The sequence below is a fragment of the Hyperoodon ampullatus genome (genome assembly GCF_949752795.1).
Source record: "Hyperoodon ampullatus genome assembly, chromosome: 18".
NCBI classification, from domain to species: Eukaryota; Metazoa; Chordata; class Mammalia; order Artiodactyla; family Ziphiidae; genus Hyperoodon; species Hyperoodon ampullatus.
The window spans coordinates 28,332,826-28,347,962 of NC_136931.1; the positions used below are offsets into that span (position 1 = coordinate 28,332,826).

Below are 15,137 nucleotides of genomic sequence, written 5' to 3' on the forward strand. Positions count from 1 at the left end.
AGGGCAGTGCCTGCCTTCCCAGTCAGACTGGATGATCACTGCAGGTAAGACACATGGCCCTGGAACCAGGCCCAGGGCTGGGCACAGAGCACCAGGTGGGTGCCCCACAGGGAGCTGGAGCTGGCGGGTGGGTAGGGTACTGGGCTCCACCTGCTGTCTCAGCCCCGAGGGAATTCCAGCACAGAGGGGCGGGCAAGACTGCCCAGCTGGGGAGGACTAGGAGAGGAACCCAGGGCATGAGATGGCCACCTGAAAACTCAGTTAGGATCAGTCAGGGACCCCTGCAAGGGCACGGCCTGGAGTCTGGCACACAGGAGGTGCTTGGTATCATTTGCTGAGTGAACACATGCACGCAGGAGGAATAATAGGGCCCGGCCACTCTGCAGGGGAGGGGGGGCTGTGGTGACCAGTGGGGTTACAGGTCAACAAGGCCAATCCCCTGCGCCTTATAGTCCTGCAGATGACTTCCAGCCCCCATGGGATCAGAAGCAGTGATAGAGAGCAGGGAGGCTAGGTGGGAGGTGAGCAGAGTATGGGACCCTGGCAGGAGTTCTCCTCTGGGCTTGAGGCCTCCCTTCGGGTGAGGAACGGGAGAAGTCTATGGGGCATACACTCCAGGCCACCGGCAGAGTGACAATTCATTCTTCCAATGAGCATATACTGAGCAGGTGCTATGTGCCAGGCACTGAGTGATACACCGAGGGTGGAGGGGAAAAAAAAACAAAACAGTGGCCCCGCACTCAGGACACTCACAGTCACTAGTCGCTAGTGGGACAGGGACAAGTGAGAAATACTTAAGAAAATTCAGAGTGGCAAGTGCCCTGAAGATAATAAAACAGGAGAAGTGACAAGAGGAACAGGAGGCATCTGGGGGAGGTGACCTCTGTGTCACAGCCTGCAGGATGGCAGGGCAGCAGCCAAGAGAAGGTTCTGGGGAAGAGCATTCCAGGCAGTGGGAACAGCAAATGCAAAGCCCCGAGACAGAGTACAGCTTAGCGTGTTGGGGGAGGATCAGTGTGGATGGAGCTGAGTGAGCAAGGATGAGGGCACAGCAGATGAGGCAGGAAGGGAAGTGGGGAGGAATTTGGCTTTTTTTCCTTCTGAGGAAGTGTAACCAGTGACATTCTGAGGGCTGGGCAGCCAGGCCCTGAACCGAAGCTAAGCCCTGACTCAGGCCCATCCACCTATACCCTCTCCTCTGGGCCAGACACACCCCTTGCCCTGGGGGGGGATCATTCCCGAAGTTTATCCCAAGTCCCTCCTGCTGCAATCATGGCCCAAGCCCTTAGGGAGGATCCTCACTGGGGTGGGGTGGGGTGGGATGGGGGAGAGCCTTACAGTGAACATGAGCTGGCAGCCTCCCAGGATGTAGTCCAGGAAGGAGTAGTCCCGGTGTATCTGGAAGGAATCAGAGGGGTGAGTGGGCCCCTGCCCTGTACCTGAGGGCTCGCCTTCACTTGGCCACACTCCACAGGTGACCTTTGGGGAGTTGTTGCTCTGTGTCCTGACAGGGGTCAAGGAGGCGGAAAAAGGCAGATGGACCTGATCTGATTACAACAAAACCCAAATCCCTCTATAAAAGCACTCAGAGCAACAGTTACCAATAGGTGGGACACACACGCACGCACGCATGCACGCACGATGAGTCCAGGCAGTGTCCCAGGGCCCAGTGTAGCCCTTACCAACCTCGACTTTGAACAGAGAGAGGCCAGGCCTCTGGCTCAAGGCCTTCTGCTATAAACTAATAATTAATAAAGCTGCTAAAACATTGTTCATTTGGATGGTCTCTGCCTCCTTTTGGCAAAGAATACTGGCCTTCCAATTTTGGTGGCGTTAGAAAGGTTCCTTTCAAAATAAATGTATTTAAGTAAAAAAAGACACCAAAATGGGGGGAGGAGGGGCTGAATACAAAACATAACAAGGCAGGTGGAAAAAATCATGAAGAGGGATGTGAATGACCCAAGTTTCAGAAACAAGGACCCGAAATCATGATGCTGAACCTGCCAGCTTAACTTCTACAGGGCACTGCTACGTTGTGACCTCACTGAATGGTCACGTAAATCCTAGTCTCCAGACAAGGAAACTGAGGCCTGGGGTCGGCCAGCTGGTAGAGAGAGTGTCAGGACTTGGAACCTTCAGGCCCAGCATCCAGGGTTCTTGCTGCTCTGGCCTGGGCTGCCTTCCTTAACGTCCTACCCGATTCCAGCAGATACGTGGCCACCAGATATCCAGGGGGGCCTGGCCCCTGACCTCAGCCTGGCCACTGCCGGTGCAAACTTCATTGTCTTTGTGGACTTCAGTGGCCCCAGTTACACCACGGTCCTGTAACCTCAGCCCTCACTAATGTCACTGCCAGAGGACAGGGCACCCTGGCCTGATATCCTCTGCCCCTCTGATGCTGAACATGCAACGGGCAAGCCTGGGAAGCAGTAACTCCCTACAGTTACGCTCCAACAAGGACACCCTGGAAGGTCATCACATGCCCTCCTTGACTTCCACAAAGGAATGTGATATGAGACTAACACTTTACATGCTTTACCTGGTTAACCTTCCCATTCTATAGATGAGGAGACTGAGGCCCAGAGAGGTTAAGCTCAGGTCATAGAGCCAGGACATGGCAGAACCAGGATTTGAACCCAGGCCTTGCTGGCTCCAAACCCAACGCTCTGTCTCTTCTGCAGTGATATACCTTCTGTGTGGCCCCAAACCGGGACTGTGCCCCATGCCCACCCACGCTGGCTCACCTTGCAGGAACGCAGGATAATGACGCCCGAGTTTTTATAGTTCTTCTTCTTCTTCTGCTTCTTGGGGTTGATACACTCAAACTCCCGCTGGGCAACATAGGAGAAAGAGGAGCTCAGCTTGGTGCTTCTGTGGGGACTGACCCTCCCCTGGGCCCCAGAATCTACTCCACAGCATTGACCAAGGGGCAGCATGCCTCCTCCAGGAAGCCCCCCCAGAAATGGTTCCTGCCACCTTGGGCTCATGCCAAGCTATATCTGCCCAAGGTCAGAAGATGTGCATCTGCCCTCCATCCCCAGACAACTCATCCAAGTCATGTCCACTCATGCACCCAGAACTGTCGCCCAGAGCCTGACTTCTCAGAGTTAAATAGACAGCTCCCGAGTACTCACTATGCTCTAGGTACTTTACCTGTTTAATCTCATTTAATTCCCACTCTACTCTTCTGCCTCCACTTGACAGATGGGGAAACTGAGGCTCAGAGAGATTAAATGTCTTGCTCAAGGTCATAAGGCAGAGAGGTGGGATCTGATCCCCAATCTGCCTGATTCAAAAACCTGTGCCCCTTCCCCATCCCCTGCCGAGGTCCTGGGGTCACGCACATGTGCACATCTTACCGGGATGCCGTCACGAGCCTCACACATCTGTGACACCGAGGTCTGGAACTCACCGATGAAGTCATGGCCCCCGTCGTTGTCATAGTCATAGCACATAACCTGGAGTGGGTCCAGCGAGGTCACCCCAGAGCTGCCCCACAGGAGGCACTCGCCAGCTCCTCTCAGCTCCCTGAGCAAATCCCATGCCTTTTTTGGGGGGTGGTACCTCCCTCTCCCCCCAAGATCTGACTAGGTGGCTTGGGATGATGCCGGTAGCTCCTGAACTGCCTCCTGCAGGAAGCCTTCCATGATTGCCGGGAAAAGGAGAAAGGGTGCCTGCTCTAGTAATGAAGGCCATTCCCTCTGGAGCAGGAAGCTGCACACCTCACAGACCTGACGCTGGGCTGCTAATCTATCCTGGGTTGTGGCCCACCTGGCCTCATGGGCCATGGTCTGGAGTCCTCCCTAGACTGGTATTTTCTTCCTGAGATGGGCACAGAAAGTCCCAGCTTGATATGCTCTTTAACTTAGCTGCCATGACGCTCCTAGAAGGAAGGCAGGAATTGTTGTACCCATTGTACTGATGGGTAAACTGAGGCTCTGAGTGGGAAGCACTTGCCCAAAGTCTCACAGTGGCAGTAGTAGACCCAGAACTAGAACCCAAGCTTCCTGATGCCCTGCCTGGGGATCCCTACATGGTCTCAGGGCCTCGCCCCACCTCGTTTGCTTTCAGACATGGCCCCTGAGGACTTAGGACTGTAGAGACTAGTAATCATCACCTTCATCAAAGCAACAACACTTGGTTGTTTCCAAGGTGATTCTACATTCATTATCCTAGCTAGCAGCACACAGCCCTCTGGGAAAAAAAGAGCAGTCACTCTGTTCCCATTTTAGACAAGGGAATCACAGAGATGAGGACCCTGCCCAGATCACTCAGAGGGTCAGGCAGACCTGGGACAAGGACTCAGGTCTCCTGCCCCTCCCCCGACAAGGGTTCTTTTTCCAGAGCTTTGCCAAGGCACCCCCAGGAAGCCTCAGGTAACCAGGATGCCGGAGCTGGTAGGGCGGGCAGCAGAGTTCCCATAGCCCCCCCTCACCTGAATGGGCTTCTCCATGTCCCCATCACACAGGGACACCAATGGCACAGTGAATGGCTTCCACACGGGGTCCAGAGTGTACTTGATCACCTGCAGGACAGTGAGGGGCAAGGGTGAACTCAGGCCCAGGGCCGGTACAGCTCTGGGGTTGGGCCAGCCCAATGGGACAGGGAGTGGCAAGGTGGAGAGACCCACAGCCGTGCCTCTGGGGATGGAAGTGAGCATCCCTGTGATGGGGAGGGAACAAGTCCTTTAGGGGCCAGTTTGGGTTTTCCTGTGTACCGCAGGACTGTGACTGCCTAGCCCCGTCCTGAGCTGTCGGGTGTGGCCGGACTACAGACCCACTGGCTCAGAAACCCCTGGAGCCCCACACACCCACCTCAGTCCTGTGGACCAGCATCCACTTGCCATCACCTCCTGGTTTATAAAACTCGAGAAACGGGTCTGACTTCCCAAAGAGGTCCTGGAGGAAGCGGGAGAATGAGGGTGAGGAAGGCATAACTCCACCAGATTCAGATGGGGTGGGGGTGTGGCCCTGCTGCCTCCCACACCTGGCGTCAGGAGTGAGGGCTGTGGGCAGAGCCAGCCTGGCCCCTCTCTCCTCAGCCTCTGCAGGGCTCAGCAGACGCCCAGGGCAGTTGCAGCCCCCTGGGACCAAGCAGCAGCCCCAGGAGAAACTGCCCCATCCTGGGGTTACCAGAGCTTGGGCTCAGAGACCCTAAGACCTGGAGCCTGTAGAAGTTACAATTCCAGCATCTTCAGTGGGGCAGGACGTCAAGAGGGAGATTGTCCCCAGGGCAGAGGGAGGCACCCAGCAGGATGGGATTTTAATTCATTTTAGTGGGATTCTGAAAAACAAACTATCCTAGCAGAAGAGTCCTTTAAAACTCCATTTATTTAAGAAAACATGGACTCTAAAGAGGCTATATTCAAGAGGGGGAGACATAAAATAAATGAGTAAGTAATATACATGAGGCAGCAATTAGTGTTAAGGAGACAAATAAAGGAGGAGGGGGCGGGAAATCAGGGACCACTGCAATTTCAGGGAAGGCCTCACTAGGAGGTGACATGGAGGTGAGAGAGGGGCCTGTCATGAGAATATTCAGGGTAAAGAACATCCCAGGCAGAAAAGACAGCAAGTGCAAAGGTCCTGAGGCAGGACGGTGCCTGGTTTAATCCTAGGCCAATGAAGAGGCTGATTTGGCTAAAACAGAATGAAAGTAGGGAATGAGGAAGGGGTGAGGTCAGGGAGTCAGGGGGAGCTGAGGACACATCAGATGGGGTCCTGTAGGTTACTCTAAGGACCCTAGCATTTACACTACGTGGGATGGGGAGCCCCAACGAGTGGGTTTCCAGCCATGTCTTGAATATCTCTAAGTGATAGGAAACTCACTACCTCAGTGGGGAAGCAGTCCTAATTTGGGGTGGCAGTAGGACTGTGTGCTATGGACTTGTCCCTGGAGGGGCAATGAAGGTGGTGGCCAGAAGTCCCAGGCCACACAACCCCAGGGCTGGGGGAGGGTTGCTGCTCCTTGATGGAGAGCCCCCTCCCTTGCCTGCCTCACCTTCTTGTCCAGCTTCCTGCCCACCAGGCTCAGCGTGATGACCCGATTGTCTGAAAGCTCCTGGGCAGCAATCTGTAAGGCCAGAGGAACATCGGGGGTCGGGGTCTGTCCTGAGACTCCCTCTGGCCTCCGTTCAGGCAGGGTGGACACAGGTTGCCCCAGGAGTCAATTCTCCAGGGCTAGGAGGGGAGTGGTGGGGAAGAGTAGTGCCAGGTGACCTGGGACAAGTCTGTCGTCTTCCTCAAACCTCAGTTTCCATCTTCTGGAAGATGGGGGTAATAACTCTTCTGGATATGAGGAATCAGAAAGTGACCCCAATGTGGCTCAAGAGATGGGCCATGAGATGGTGGGGGGGAGATGAAGCAGGGACCAAACATGGAGGGTGGTCTTGAGCCCTAGGGAGAGGCTCTGGGCCAGCGAGCAGCCTGACAGACCCTCTCATGTCCCCACTGCAGATCCAGGGAGCACACACAACCACCTCAAAACACCAAGGTGTCGGAAATTCTAACAACTTCACTGTGCAGCCAGGGAAACTGAGGCCCAGGGCAGGCAAGGGGCCACCCGAGCTCCCTCTGCTGTCTCGTCAGCTCACTCCACTCATCTATCCTCCATGCCCTCCCCATCAGCCATGGCCCTCTGCCCCAGGCCAGCCAGTGATGCACCACCTGGGTGACCTCGAGGCTGCCATCTGCCCTCTCTGGGCCTCTCCCTCTCACCTCCCCAGAGTGGCAGGGAAGGCCCTCTGGCTAACAGCAACCCAAGTGGGCTGGGCCCTCCCTCGGCTAGGACTTCCTCTGCTCCCACACCTCTGGGATGGCCTCACCTAATGAGCTATTTGACCCTGAGAACCACAGACAGAGGCCAGGCTAGAGGCCCCTTCTCCCCTTCCTCCCCTCCAGCTAAGACTTGCTCAACAACCCCATAGGGTAGGCCCTATTACTGCCCCCATTTCACAAGAGGACAGAACCCAGGTCTGGAGGCGAACTGCTGGAAATGCCGGAGTATGGCATACCCGCTGGGTGGGGTCCTTCTGGGCTGGCTTCCATGTGGAGGGCAGCTGGCTTGTGGAGGCATTTAGATGGGGAGGTTTTAAACCCCAAGAGGTCGGGGAGGCTGGGAGGGGACATTCCAGGTGGCAGGAACAGTGGATGAGGGCCTGGGGTAAGTGCAGGGTATGCTAAGAATTCAGTTTGCCTTGAACCCAGGCCATGGACATGAACGGGGTAAAAAACAGCTGAGACTGCTGGCTCCCTCCCAGCCGGGAATGCATGGCTCCACAGGCAGTGGGGAGCCAGGAAGGCTCCAGGGCAGGGGAGTAAGGCCTGTGAACACACACAGGTACAGCCCTCCTCCCTCCAGAACCCCTGGCGTCACACAGGCTCTGAAGAGGGACAATCCAGGAGCGAACCTCACTAGCTGAACCGCCCAAGGGCACTTCTTCTCTGGGTTTCAGTTCCCTCATCTGTAAAACCAGGTTTCCCTGCTTCCGGGAGTCTAATGACCGAAGAGCTCAGCCGCTCAAAGGGCCTGCGCATCGCAAGAACCACTGCGCATCGCAAGAATCACTGCGCATCAGAGGAATCATTGCGCATTGCAGCCACAGGCAGAGTTCCGATGGGCAAGGCCCTGAAACGCCTGAAAGACGCCCAAGGGGCCAGTGCCGGGAGTGGATGCAGGGAGGGCTCTGGAGGCCTCCAGGGAGGAGGAGGAGTGCCCCTGCCTGGGCAGCCACCGTGGGGACCCCTGGCAGTGCCCCCCACTCCCCAGTTTGGCAGCCCCAACACATCATATGTGGAGCCAGGAGCCCGTTGCTAAGAGACCTGTTGCTAAGTTGTAAGTTGGGCCTTTTTACTCCAAACAAAGCTGGTGATTATCTGCCAGTGAAGTGGCTCATTGATGGGGGAGGGCAGTGGGCAGTGTGTGGGGGGCCTGCAGAGAGCGGGGAGAGGGGCTGGTACCGTAATCAAGCCCTTCCCCGCAGGCTTGTCATTCATTAGCAGCAGAGGCTGAGTGATCTTCTTGCTGGAGACAATCTGGAGGGAGAGAAGAGAGGCGCTCACTCTGAGGGCTGGGGAGGAGACCCAGGGAGGAAAAAATCCTCAACAGGCACTGCTCACAGCATGATACTCCATGCCAGGCGCTGGCTAAACCTCCCCCTGCGTGATCCCCGCCATGGGAGGCAGACAGCAACCACTGCTAACCCCACCGGGCAGCTGAGGAGACTGAGGCCCAGAGAGGTTAAGACACTTGCCCGAGGTCCCACAGCTGGGATAGAATCCCAGCAGTCGGATTCTGCTGACCTGGATGTCCCCAGGAAAAGGCTCTTGTGAGGCTCACTTTCTGGAGACTGCTGAAGGGAGGTTAGCTGCGTAACTGCCTCCCCCAGAGTCATCCAGAGACCCCCACCCTCCCTCAGGGGGAGAGGATCAAACCCTGACTCTTCCTATGTATTTTCATTGCTTTGAATAGTGAATACATTCACACAGCGTTCAAGGATCCATACAATATAGAAAGGACAAGTGGAACACATTGTAAAGTCTCCCTCCCACCCGTCTCTGTACACCCCATTCCCACACCCTCCATGTGCCACCACAGTTCTGCTTCTTGGGGAAAAGGCCAGTGTTTCTTTGTGCCAATGTGAGCATGTCCCTAGTCTCCCTGTGCTAGCTTTTCTCCCTAGGTCCACCCTCTGCCCTTCTCCACCTTCTCTATGCCACTGAGGACTGCATCACCTGGCTCCCCTGTCTTACAGCTTGTTGGGGTTCAGCCAACAGGGGTGCCAGCAGGAGCTAGGAGAGCAGGAGGGGAGAAGGGCTGGGCTGAGCCTTGGCGGAAGCTTTGTTGCTCATCATCCGCCTCAGCTCCAGTCCAGAGGCCTCCCCATGGTGGCCACAGCTCTCCCCAGGACCTGGCCACACCACTTCCTGCCCCGCCCCTCCCTCCAGGCTACGGGTGACTGGGCTTCTGGCAGGTGTCAGCCCTGTAAAGGTTTCCTCAGCCCTTGTCGGTTCCTGCCCCTGCCCACTGGTCCTAAAGCTCTCTCCTCCATTACCCTTTGAGGGTGTAGACACATGGCGGGGACCCTGAGAGACACACCCCCACTCCTTACACAACTGCTGGGCCCTTGCTTTTTTCATTGAACATCATCTCCTGGAAGGCCCAGGGCATTTCAGTCTCTACTAGAACCTCTTGAAGCATTTTCCATTTTATTCACCCACCATCCCTATAGACTGGGCAGAGAGGTCATCACTATCCCCAAGTAAAATATGGGGAAAGTGAGGCTCAGAAGGGTGTGGGGCTTGCCCTAGGGCACATAGCCATTAACAGTGATCGGAACTTGTATCAGGAGCTCTTAGCCCTGCAACCTCCATAAGCTCACCAAGGAGTGAGCTGGAGGGGGAAATGTGGCCCACAGGGGGAAAGGAAGAGGCCCAAGGTCACACAGTGAGGCAGCCATCAAGTGGGACTATCATGGGTGTCTTGGTTGCTGGTCAGATGCTCCCATCCCAGGAAGTCAAGACCACACTTGCTTACTTCTACCACTAAGAAGCTCTGGCCACAGGGCGCCCCACTCCTCTGTGGCACTGTGCTCAGTGTCTTCCGAGGGGAACACTTCAGCCTGGCCCCAACCCCACCTGCCTACTTCCCCCTTTCTGTGCCTGCTGGCCCCCAAGGCTGTCTGCATTTGTGATGCCGCCTCGGGAGCCAGGCGGGAAAACGGGACCAGGGAAAGCAGGCAGCAGCAGACTCTCCAGGGGGCTGCCCCATCCTTGGGAGCTAGGTGACTTATGGCGGCACTGCACTGACCCCGCCCTCCTGGAGGAGCCCGGCTCACCGTGCCCAGGCTGCAGGAGAACTGGCCCAGGAAATCATGCTCCTCGAGCTGCGTGCTGGACTTGTCCTGGTCGAACAGGGCAAACTTGAGCTTCTGCACCTCCTCAAAGTGGTAGTCAAGGACGAACTTCTTGGAGAAAGCGGGGTTGAGGTTGTTGACTGCAGTTTCTGTCCTGTCATACTGGCAGGGGGCAGGGAAACAGGTGTCAGAGTCAAGTAGCTGGTTCAACCCTTCTTGGGCTACAGGGAATCATGGTGCTTACTTGCTGAACACCCAATTCTGTACTAGGCACTCATGGCCAGTTACCCAGGTGGCTGAAACAATCATTACTCCCAGCTCACAGATAAGGACACTGAAGCACAGAGAGGTTAAGTGACTCACCCAAGGTCGAACAGCTAGAGGGCAGGGCCAAGATTTGAACCCAGTCCTGACTCTACCATTCACACTTTTTTTTTTTTTTTTTTTTTTTTTTGCGGTACGCAGGCCTCTCACTGTTGTGGCCTCTCCCGTTGCGGAGCACAGGCTCCGGAGGTGCAGGCTCAGCGGCCATGGCTCACAGGCCCAGCCACTCCGCGGCATGTGGGATCTTCCCGGACCAGGGCACAAACCCCTGTCCCCTGCATCGGCAGGCGGACTCTCACCACTGTGCCACCAGGGAAGCCCACCATTCACACTTTTAACACACTGGTCCTGACTCTATACCCAGGTTCCAAGGTAAGAGGTCGGACCCTGTCCCTGCCTAGGTTAAGTGACAGAGGGAGTCCCTTTTCCCATCTGGACCTCAGTTTCCCCTTCTGTAAAATGAAAGGATTTGACACCTGTGGCTTTCATCCTTTTTATTTGGGGAGAACCCTTTTTTCAAACCACATTTTACATGGAAGCTGAGAGAAGAAACAGAGAGAAGGAGGGGTACTTAGGGGGGAGTGAGGTCAGGGGCTCCCCATCTCCCTGGAGGCAGGTGTCTGTACCTTCCTCGAACCCTGGAATGTCAAAACCAGGAAGCTAGCGGCCCCCACCCCCCACCTAGTGTGGAGACCGAGGCCTGGGGAAGGGCAGGGCCTTGCACTGTGGGACCCTGGTGGGGCTGGGACTGGAACCCCGCCTCCCAGCCTCTCTGTACTGAAGCCCCAAACCGCGGAGTCTGGGTGACAGTCTATTTTGGGGCCTGGGCTGTGTTGATTTTTCCTCCCACCCATCCCATTTCCAAGGGCCAGAGAGCAGCAGGGACGGAAGAGGTCTTGGCCCTGAGCTATTTTTAGCCAGGGTGTCTGGCCTGGGTGGGAGCAAGATTGTCAGGGAGGGTGGGGGGCATGCCATGAGTGGGGGTGGGTGCAGTGGGGGAGGACATCACTCCCCGAGGGGCGGGGCGGGGGCGGGGGGAGTTCCGGAGACCTGTCAGAGGGGACTCTGGCCATGCTGGCCTCAGGCCTGGGGCTTCCCCCAGCAATCCTCGGCTGACCTCATGCCCCACCTCCCACTTCTGGCTGTACCACCAACGTGCTCGGTGAGACACGTAAGTCCCTCCCCATTCTGGGCCCCAGTTCTCCTCTGTAAAATGGGTCAACAATCCCAGCCCATTTCCTTGGCATCATAAGAAGGAGCCAACATCTGTGGAAACTCTTTGTAAACCACAGTATGTTCTGTGGGACGCCCACCGAGGCCTCATTAAATAACTATGAAAAATAGAAACATATTTTGGAAAATTTATGTGCATGTAAAACTATCTGGAAGGCTGGATACCAAACCATTAACAGTTGGTTCTCCCTGACAGGCGGGTTCCCAACCATTTTGATTTTCTTCTCTAGGTCTACCTGGATTTTCTAAATTTACTGCAATGAATATAGACCCCTTTCGGAATAGGAAACAAAGCCATTTTTAAACACTGAAAGTCTTAACAGTTTGGATTTCTCAATATCCTTCCTTAAGCTGCATCTTTCCCCAGCCCTCAGGCCAAAGTCTTCCAGCTCAGAAGTCCTTGGCTGTGGCACCATCAACATCCCCAGCTCTGGGACTCTCCATGGTAGGCAGGGAAAGAAAATCCTCATTTCACAGATGAGGAGACAGGCTCAGAGAGGGATAGCCACCTGCCCAAGGCCACACAGCAGGGAGTGACAGAGCTGGGTCTTGGTCCAGCTCTGGGACCAAAGCCTGAGTTCCCTATTTCTCTGTTTGCTCCTCACTGACTGTGCTCATTTAGGAATAAGAGGGGAAAGTTATTTTAAAAATGAAAGCAAGCATTTTGCAAAACTCTAAGGTTTTAACTATATATTACAGTAACTTAAAATATTATAGAACACTAAATATAAAACTATATAAATATAAATCTATGAATTATAATAAACACAAATATAATTATTTTAAGTACTGTTATAAACATTTTAAATAAAATTTGATTTTCAGAATAACAATTTTCTAAGTAACCCCCGGCCCACACTGCAAGTACTTCCAAGGGCCTGACCCCAGGTCCCTGGGATCCAGTGAGAGCCCCTCCCCAGCGACCGAGCCACCCTCCACCCATTGCAGCTGCGCACAGAGGGGCCTCACCTCGCTCCACCTGCCATCATTCTCTGTGAAGAGGACACAGAAGGGGTCGGACTTAGAGGTGACATCCCGGTCCAGCAGGTTCTGGCCGCTCACTGACAGCTCCACCTTGCACACGCAGTACTGGGAGCCCACGGGGGCCACCCCCGGTGATGGGGCACCTCCACCCGGCATGTAGGCCATGGGGGTCGGCAACGGCGGCAGCAGCTCCTCGCAGTCTGAGGGGACAGCATTGGGGGTCAGAGAGGGGACAGACATCTGCTACGCCACTCCACCCTGGGGAGGCGTCACCACCTGACCCTCAAGATGTGGGTAAAGATGGAACAAAAGGAGTGTGTGTGGGGCGGGGTGGCAGTGTGGAGGATGACATGGGCAAAAGCTTGGAGAAAGAATGCAGGAAATGCGTGAAAAAGGAGTCTCCGGTAGGTGTGTTTAGTTTGTCTTTGAAGTCATTCTCTGCTTTGGTCCGTCTTTACCTGTGAGATACACACAGGTCCAAGCTGCCCCTGTCAGATCAGCAACAAATCACAGTGGACACAGGCATCCCATTCATTTTGCCAGGAAAACCTGGGCTTCTCCTGAGCAATTGGCATATCGGCATCTTGCGGCTACAACGGAGTTTGTAATTGCTCAGGTTTCCCTCACTGCTTTGGCCACTGGGAAGCTACCTTCTGGTCACTTATCCAAAACTTGACTTTGTTCATTATCTGTCTTGTTCATCCTGTATCACCAGCCTAAGCACAGTGACCGGTCCATAGGAGGCACTCAGTTTACATTTGTTGGATAAAAAAAAGGTAAGTGTATAAATCAACGAATGGACAAACGCTCCATATCGCTCACATCTTGCCTGAGTTGGTCCTTATCCTCAGCTCTCTGTGCCTCAGTTTCCTCATGTGCTAACGACACATCATGACACAGTCCTACAAGGTGTGGTCAGATCTTATTTCCACTGGCACATCTGAAGTTCACCCAGGCCCGCCTTCCAGCATCAGCCACCCGGCAAGATGTCCATTTTGGACATCCCTATTCCCCGTTCCCCTCGCCGGGTCACGAATTTGCTCATCCCTCCCTGACTTGGCATGGCCACCCTGCGGCACACACGCAGCTCTCCAGCCCCTCCGATGGAAACTAGTTTTTACACGACAAGAATAAATACTGCAGGCAAACTGCAGTGCTGCGCTGATGCTCTGGGCTCGTGTGACTATAATGAGGTTCTGTTCTAGGGACAGACGGTGGGAGGGCGGAGGCTGAGCACTGGCTTTGTTACTGTCCAGATCCTCTCTCTGTCAGGTATGCCCAGGGCGCTGTGTCTGGAGCGGAAGAGGGGACCACGCTCACGCAGGCCTCCTGCAGACCAGGGCTTTGTGTGCCCAGCAAGGGGCTGGCGCTCAGGAAGCGGGCTGGGGTCAGAGGGAGAGGGAGTGGGCCCAGCACTGCCACTGTGGCTCGGTCCTTCCCGCTTGGAGGACAGCCACCTCCTCGCCAGCCTCCCTGCTGCCTCTCCTTAGTCTAACCACCCCTTGTGTCCCCACAGGGGCTGGAGTGAGTTTTTTTTTTTTTTTTTTTTTTGCGGTACGCGGGCCTCTCACTGTTGTGGCCTCTCCCCGTTGCGGAGCACAGGCTCCGGATGTGCAGGCTCAGCGGCCATGGCTCACGGGCCCAGCCGCTCCGCGGCATGTGGGATCCTCCCGGACCCGGGCACAAACCCACGTCCCCTGCATCGGCAGGCGGACTCTCAACCACTGCGCCACCAGGGAAGCCCCTGGAGTGAGCTTTTAAAAACACAAATTGGACCATGTCACCTCTCTGCTTAAAACCCTCCAAGACTTCCATCACTCTCCGAATAAAGCCCCGGCTCCCTCTGGGAGCCTGCAGCCCGCAGGACCTGGCTGCCCTCCGCAGCTCTCAGCCAGCCTGGAACATGAGGTCCTAGAGGGCTGGAGCTGGGTAGTCTTCTTACCGCAGGATCCCAGCTCTGGCACAGTTCTTGGGACTTGGTAGACACTCAGTAAACACTCTAGAGTGAATGAACGAGCCTCAGTGTCCCCCTCTGGAGGGTGAGGCGATTTTAGGACTTGCCCCGCCAGAGTGAATAAGGATCAGAGACATCATGTGGGTGACGTGCTCAGCTTGTAGTCATTGCTGGTCAGCATGGTCAGGTGGGGTCATGCTCTCAGAAGGAATGGCCTCCTCTCACCTCCCTCCTCTGGGGCAGTGCAGGGCCAGTGACCCACTCGGCAGGGGATAAGATATTAGTCAAGGAGTTGGAACCTGGCCTTTGTGGGTAAGTGTTTGGGGGCTGGACTCATCCACACAGAGGCTGAGAGAACACCTGTTTATGCTTACAACTACCTGGGGTGGGGTGGGGCACAAGAGTCACCCCCATTTTGCAGATAAGGGAACTGAGGCTCAGAGCAGAAGTCACCTGTACAATGTCACACAGTCAGGAAACAGAGGCAGGCTGTGAACCAATTTTCCAGACTCCCAGGCCAACATATGGCCCCAGGGCCAGGGGACTGCTGGGCATGGTGGGGACCTAGAACCAGGTGGGGGCATCTGGGGAGTCAGCCAGGCCAAAGGGAGCCTGAGGCTAAGAAGACCCCGGCGCCCCCCAAGGTCACCAGTTCCTCTGGGGTTACCCTGCCCGCACCCCTGTCTCTCCCATCATCACTAATGGGGTGGATTCCAGCTCACCCACCCCTCTCCACCTCACAAGCCCCCTTCATGACATGCTAGATGCCATTTGGGCCACCATCCCCCA

General features: G+C 55.4%; 1 protein-coding gene across 1 annotated transcript in view; it reads right to left on the minus strand.

Annotated features, from left to right (window-relative positions):
• Positions 1–15,137, minus strand: part of CPNE2 (copine 2) — a 52,805-nt gene that overhangs the window by 18,675 nt on the left and 18,993 nt on the right. Inside the window, exons 2-10 of the mRNA XM_079723981.1 lie at positions 12,380–12,594; positions 9,836–10,015; positions 7,959–8,033; positions 6,001–6,072; positions 4,815–4,898; positions 4,436–4,525; positions 3,360–3,458; positions 2,745–2,831; positions 1,339–1,398 (exon numbers count right to left, since the gene is read on the minus strand). Of these exons, the coding sequence (XP_079580107.1) occupies positions 1,339–1,398; positions 2,745–2,831; positions 3,360–3,458; positions 4,436–4,525; positions 4,815–4,898; positions 6,001–6,072; positions 7,959–8,033; positions 9,836–10,015; positions 12,380–12,559 (927 nt within the window). The 5' untranslated portion in view covers positions 12,560–12,594. The remainder of the gene's footprint in view (positions 1–1,338; positions 1,399–2,744; positions 2,832–3,359; positions 3,459–4,435; positions 4,526–4,814; positions 4,899–6,000; positions 6,073–7,958; positions 8,034–9,835; positions 10,016–12,379; positions 12,595–15,137) is intronic.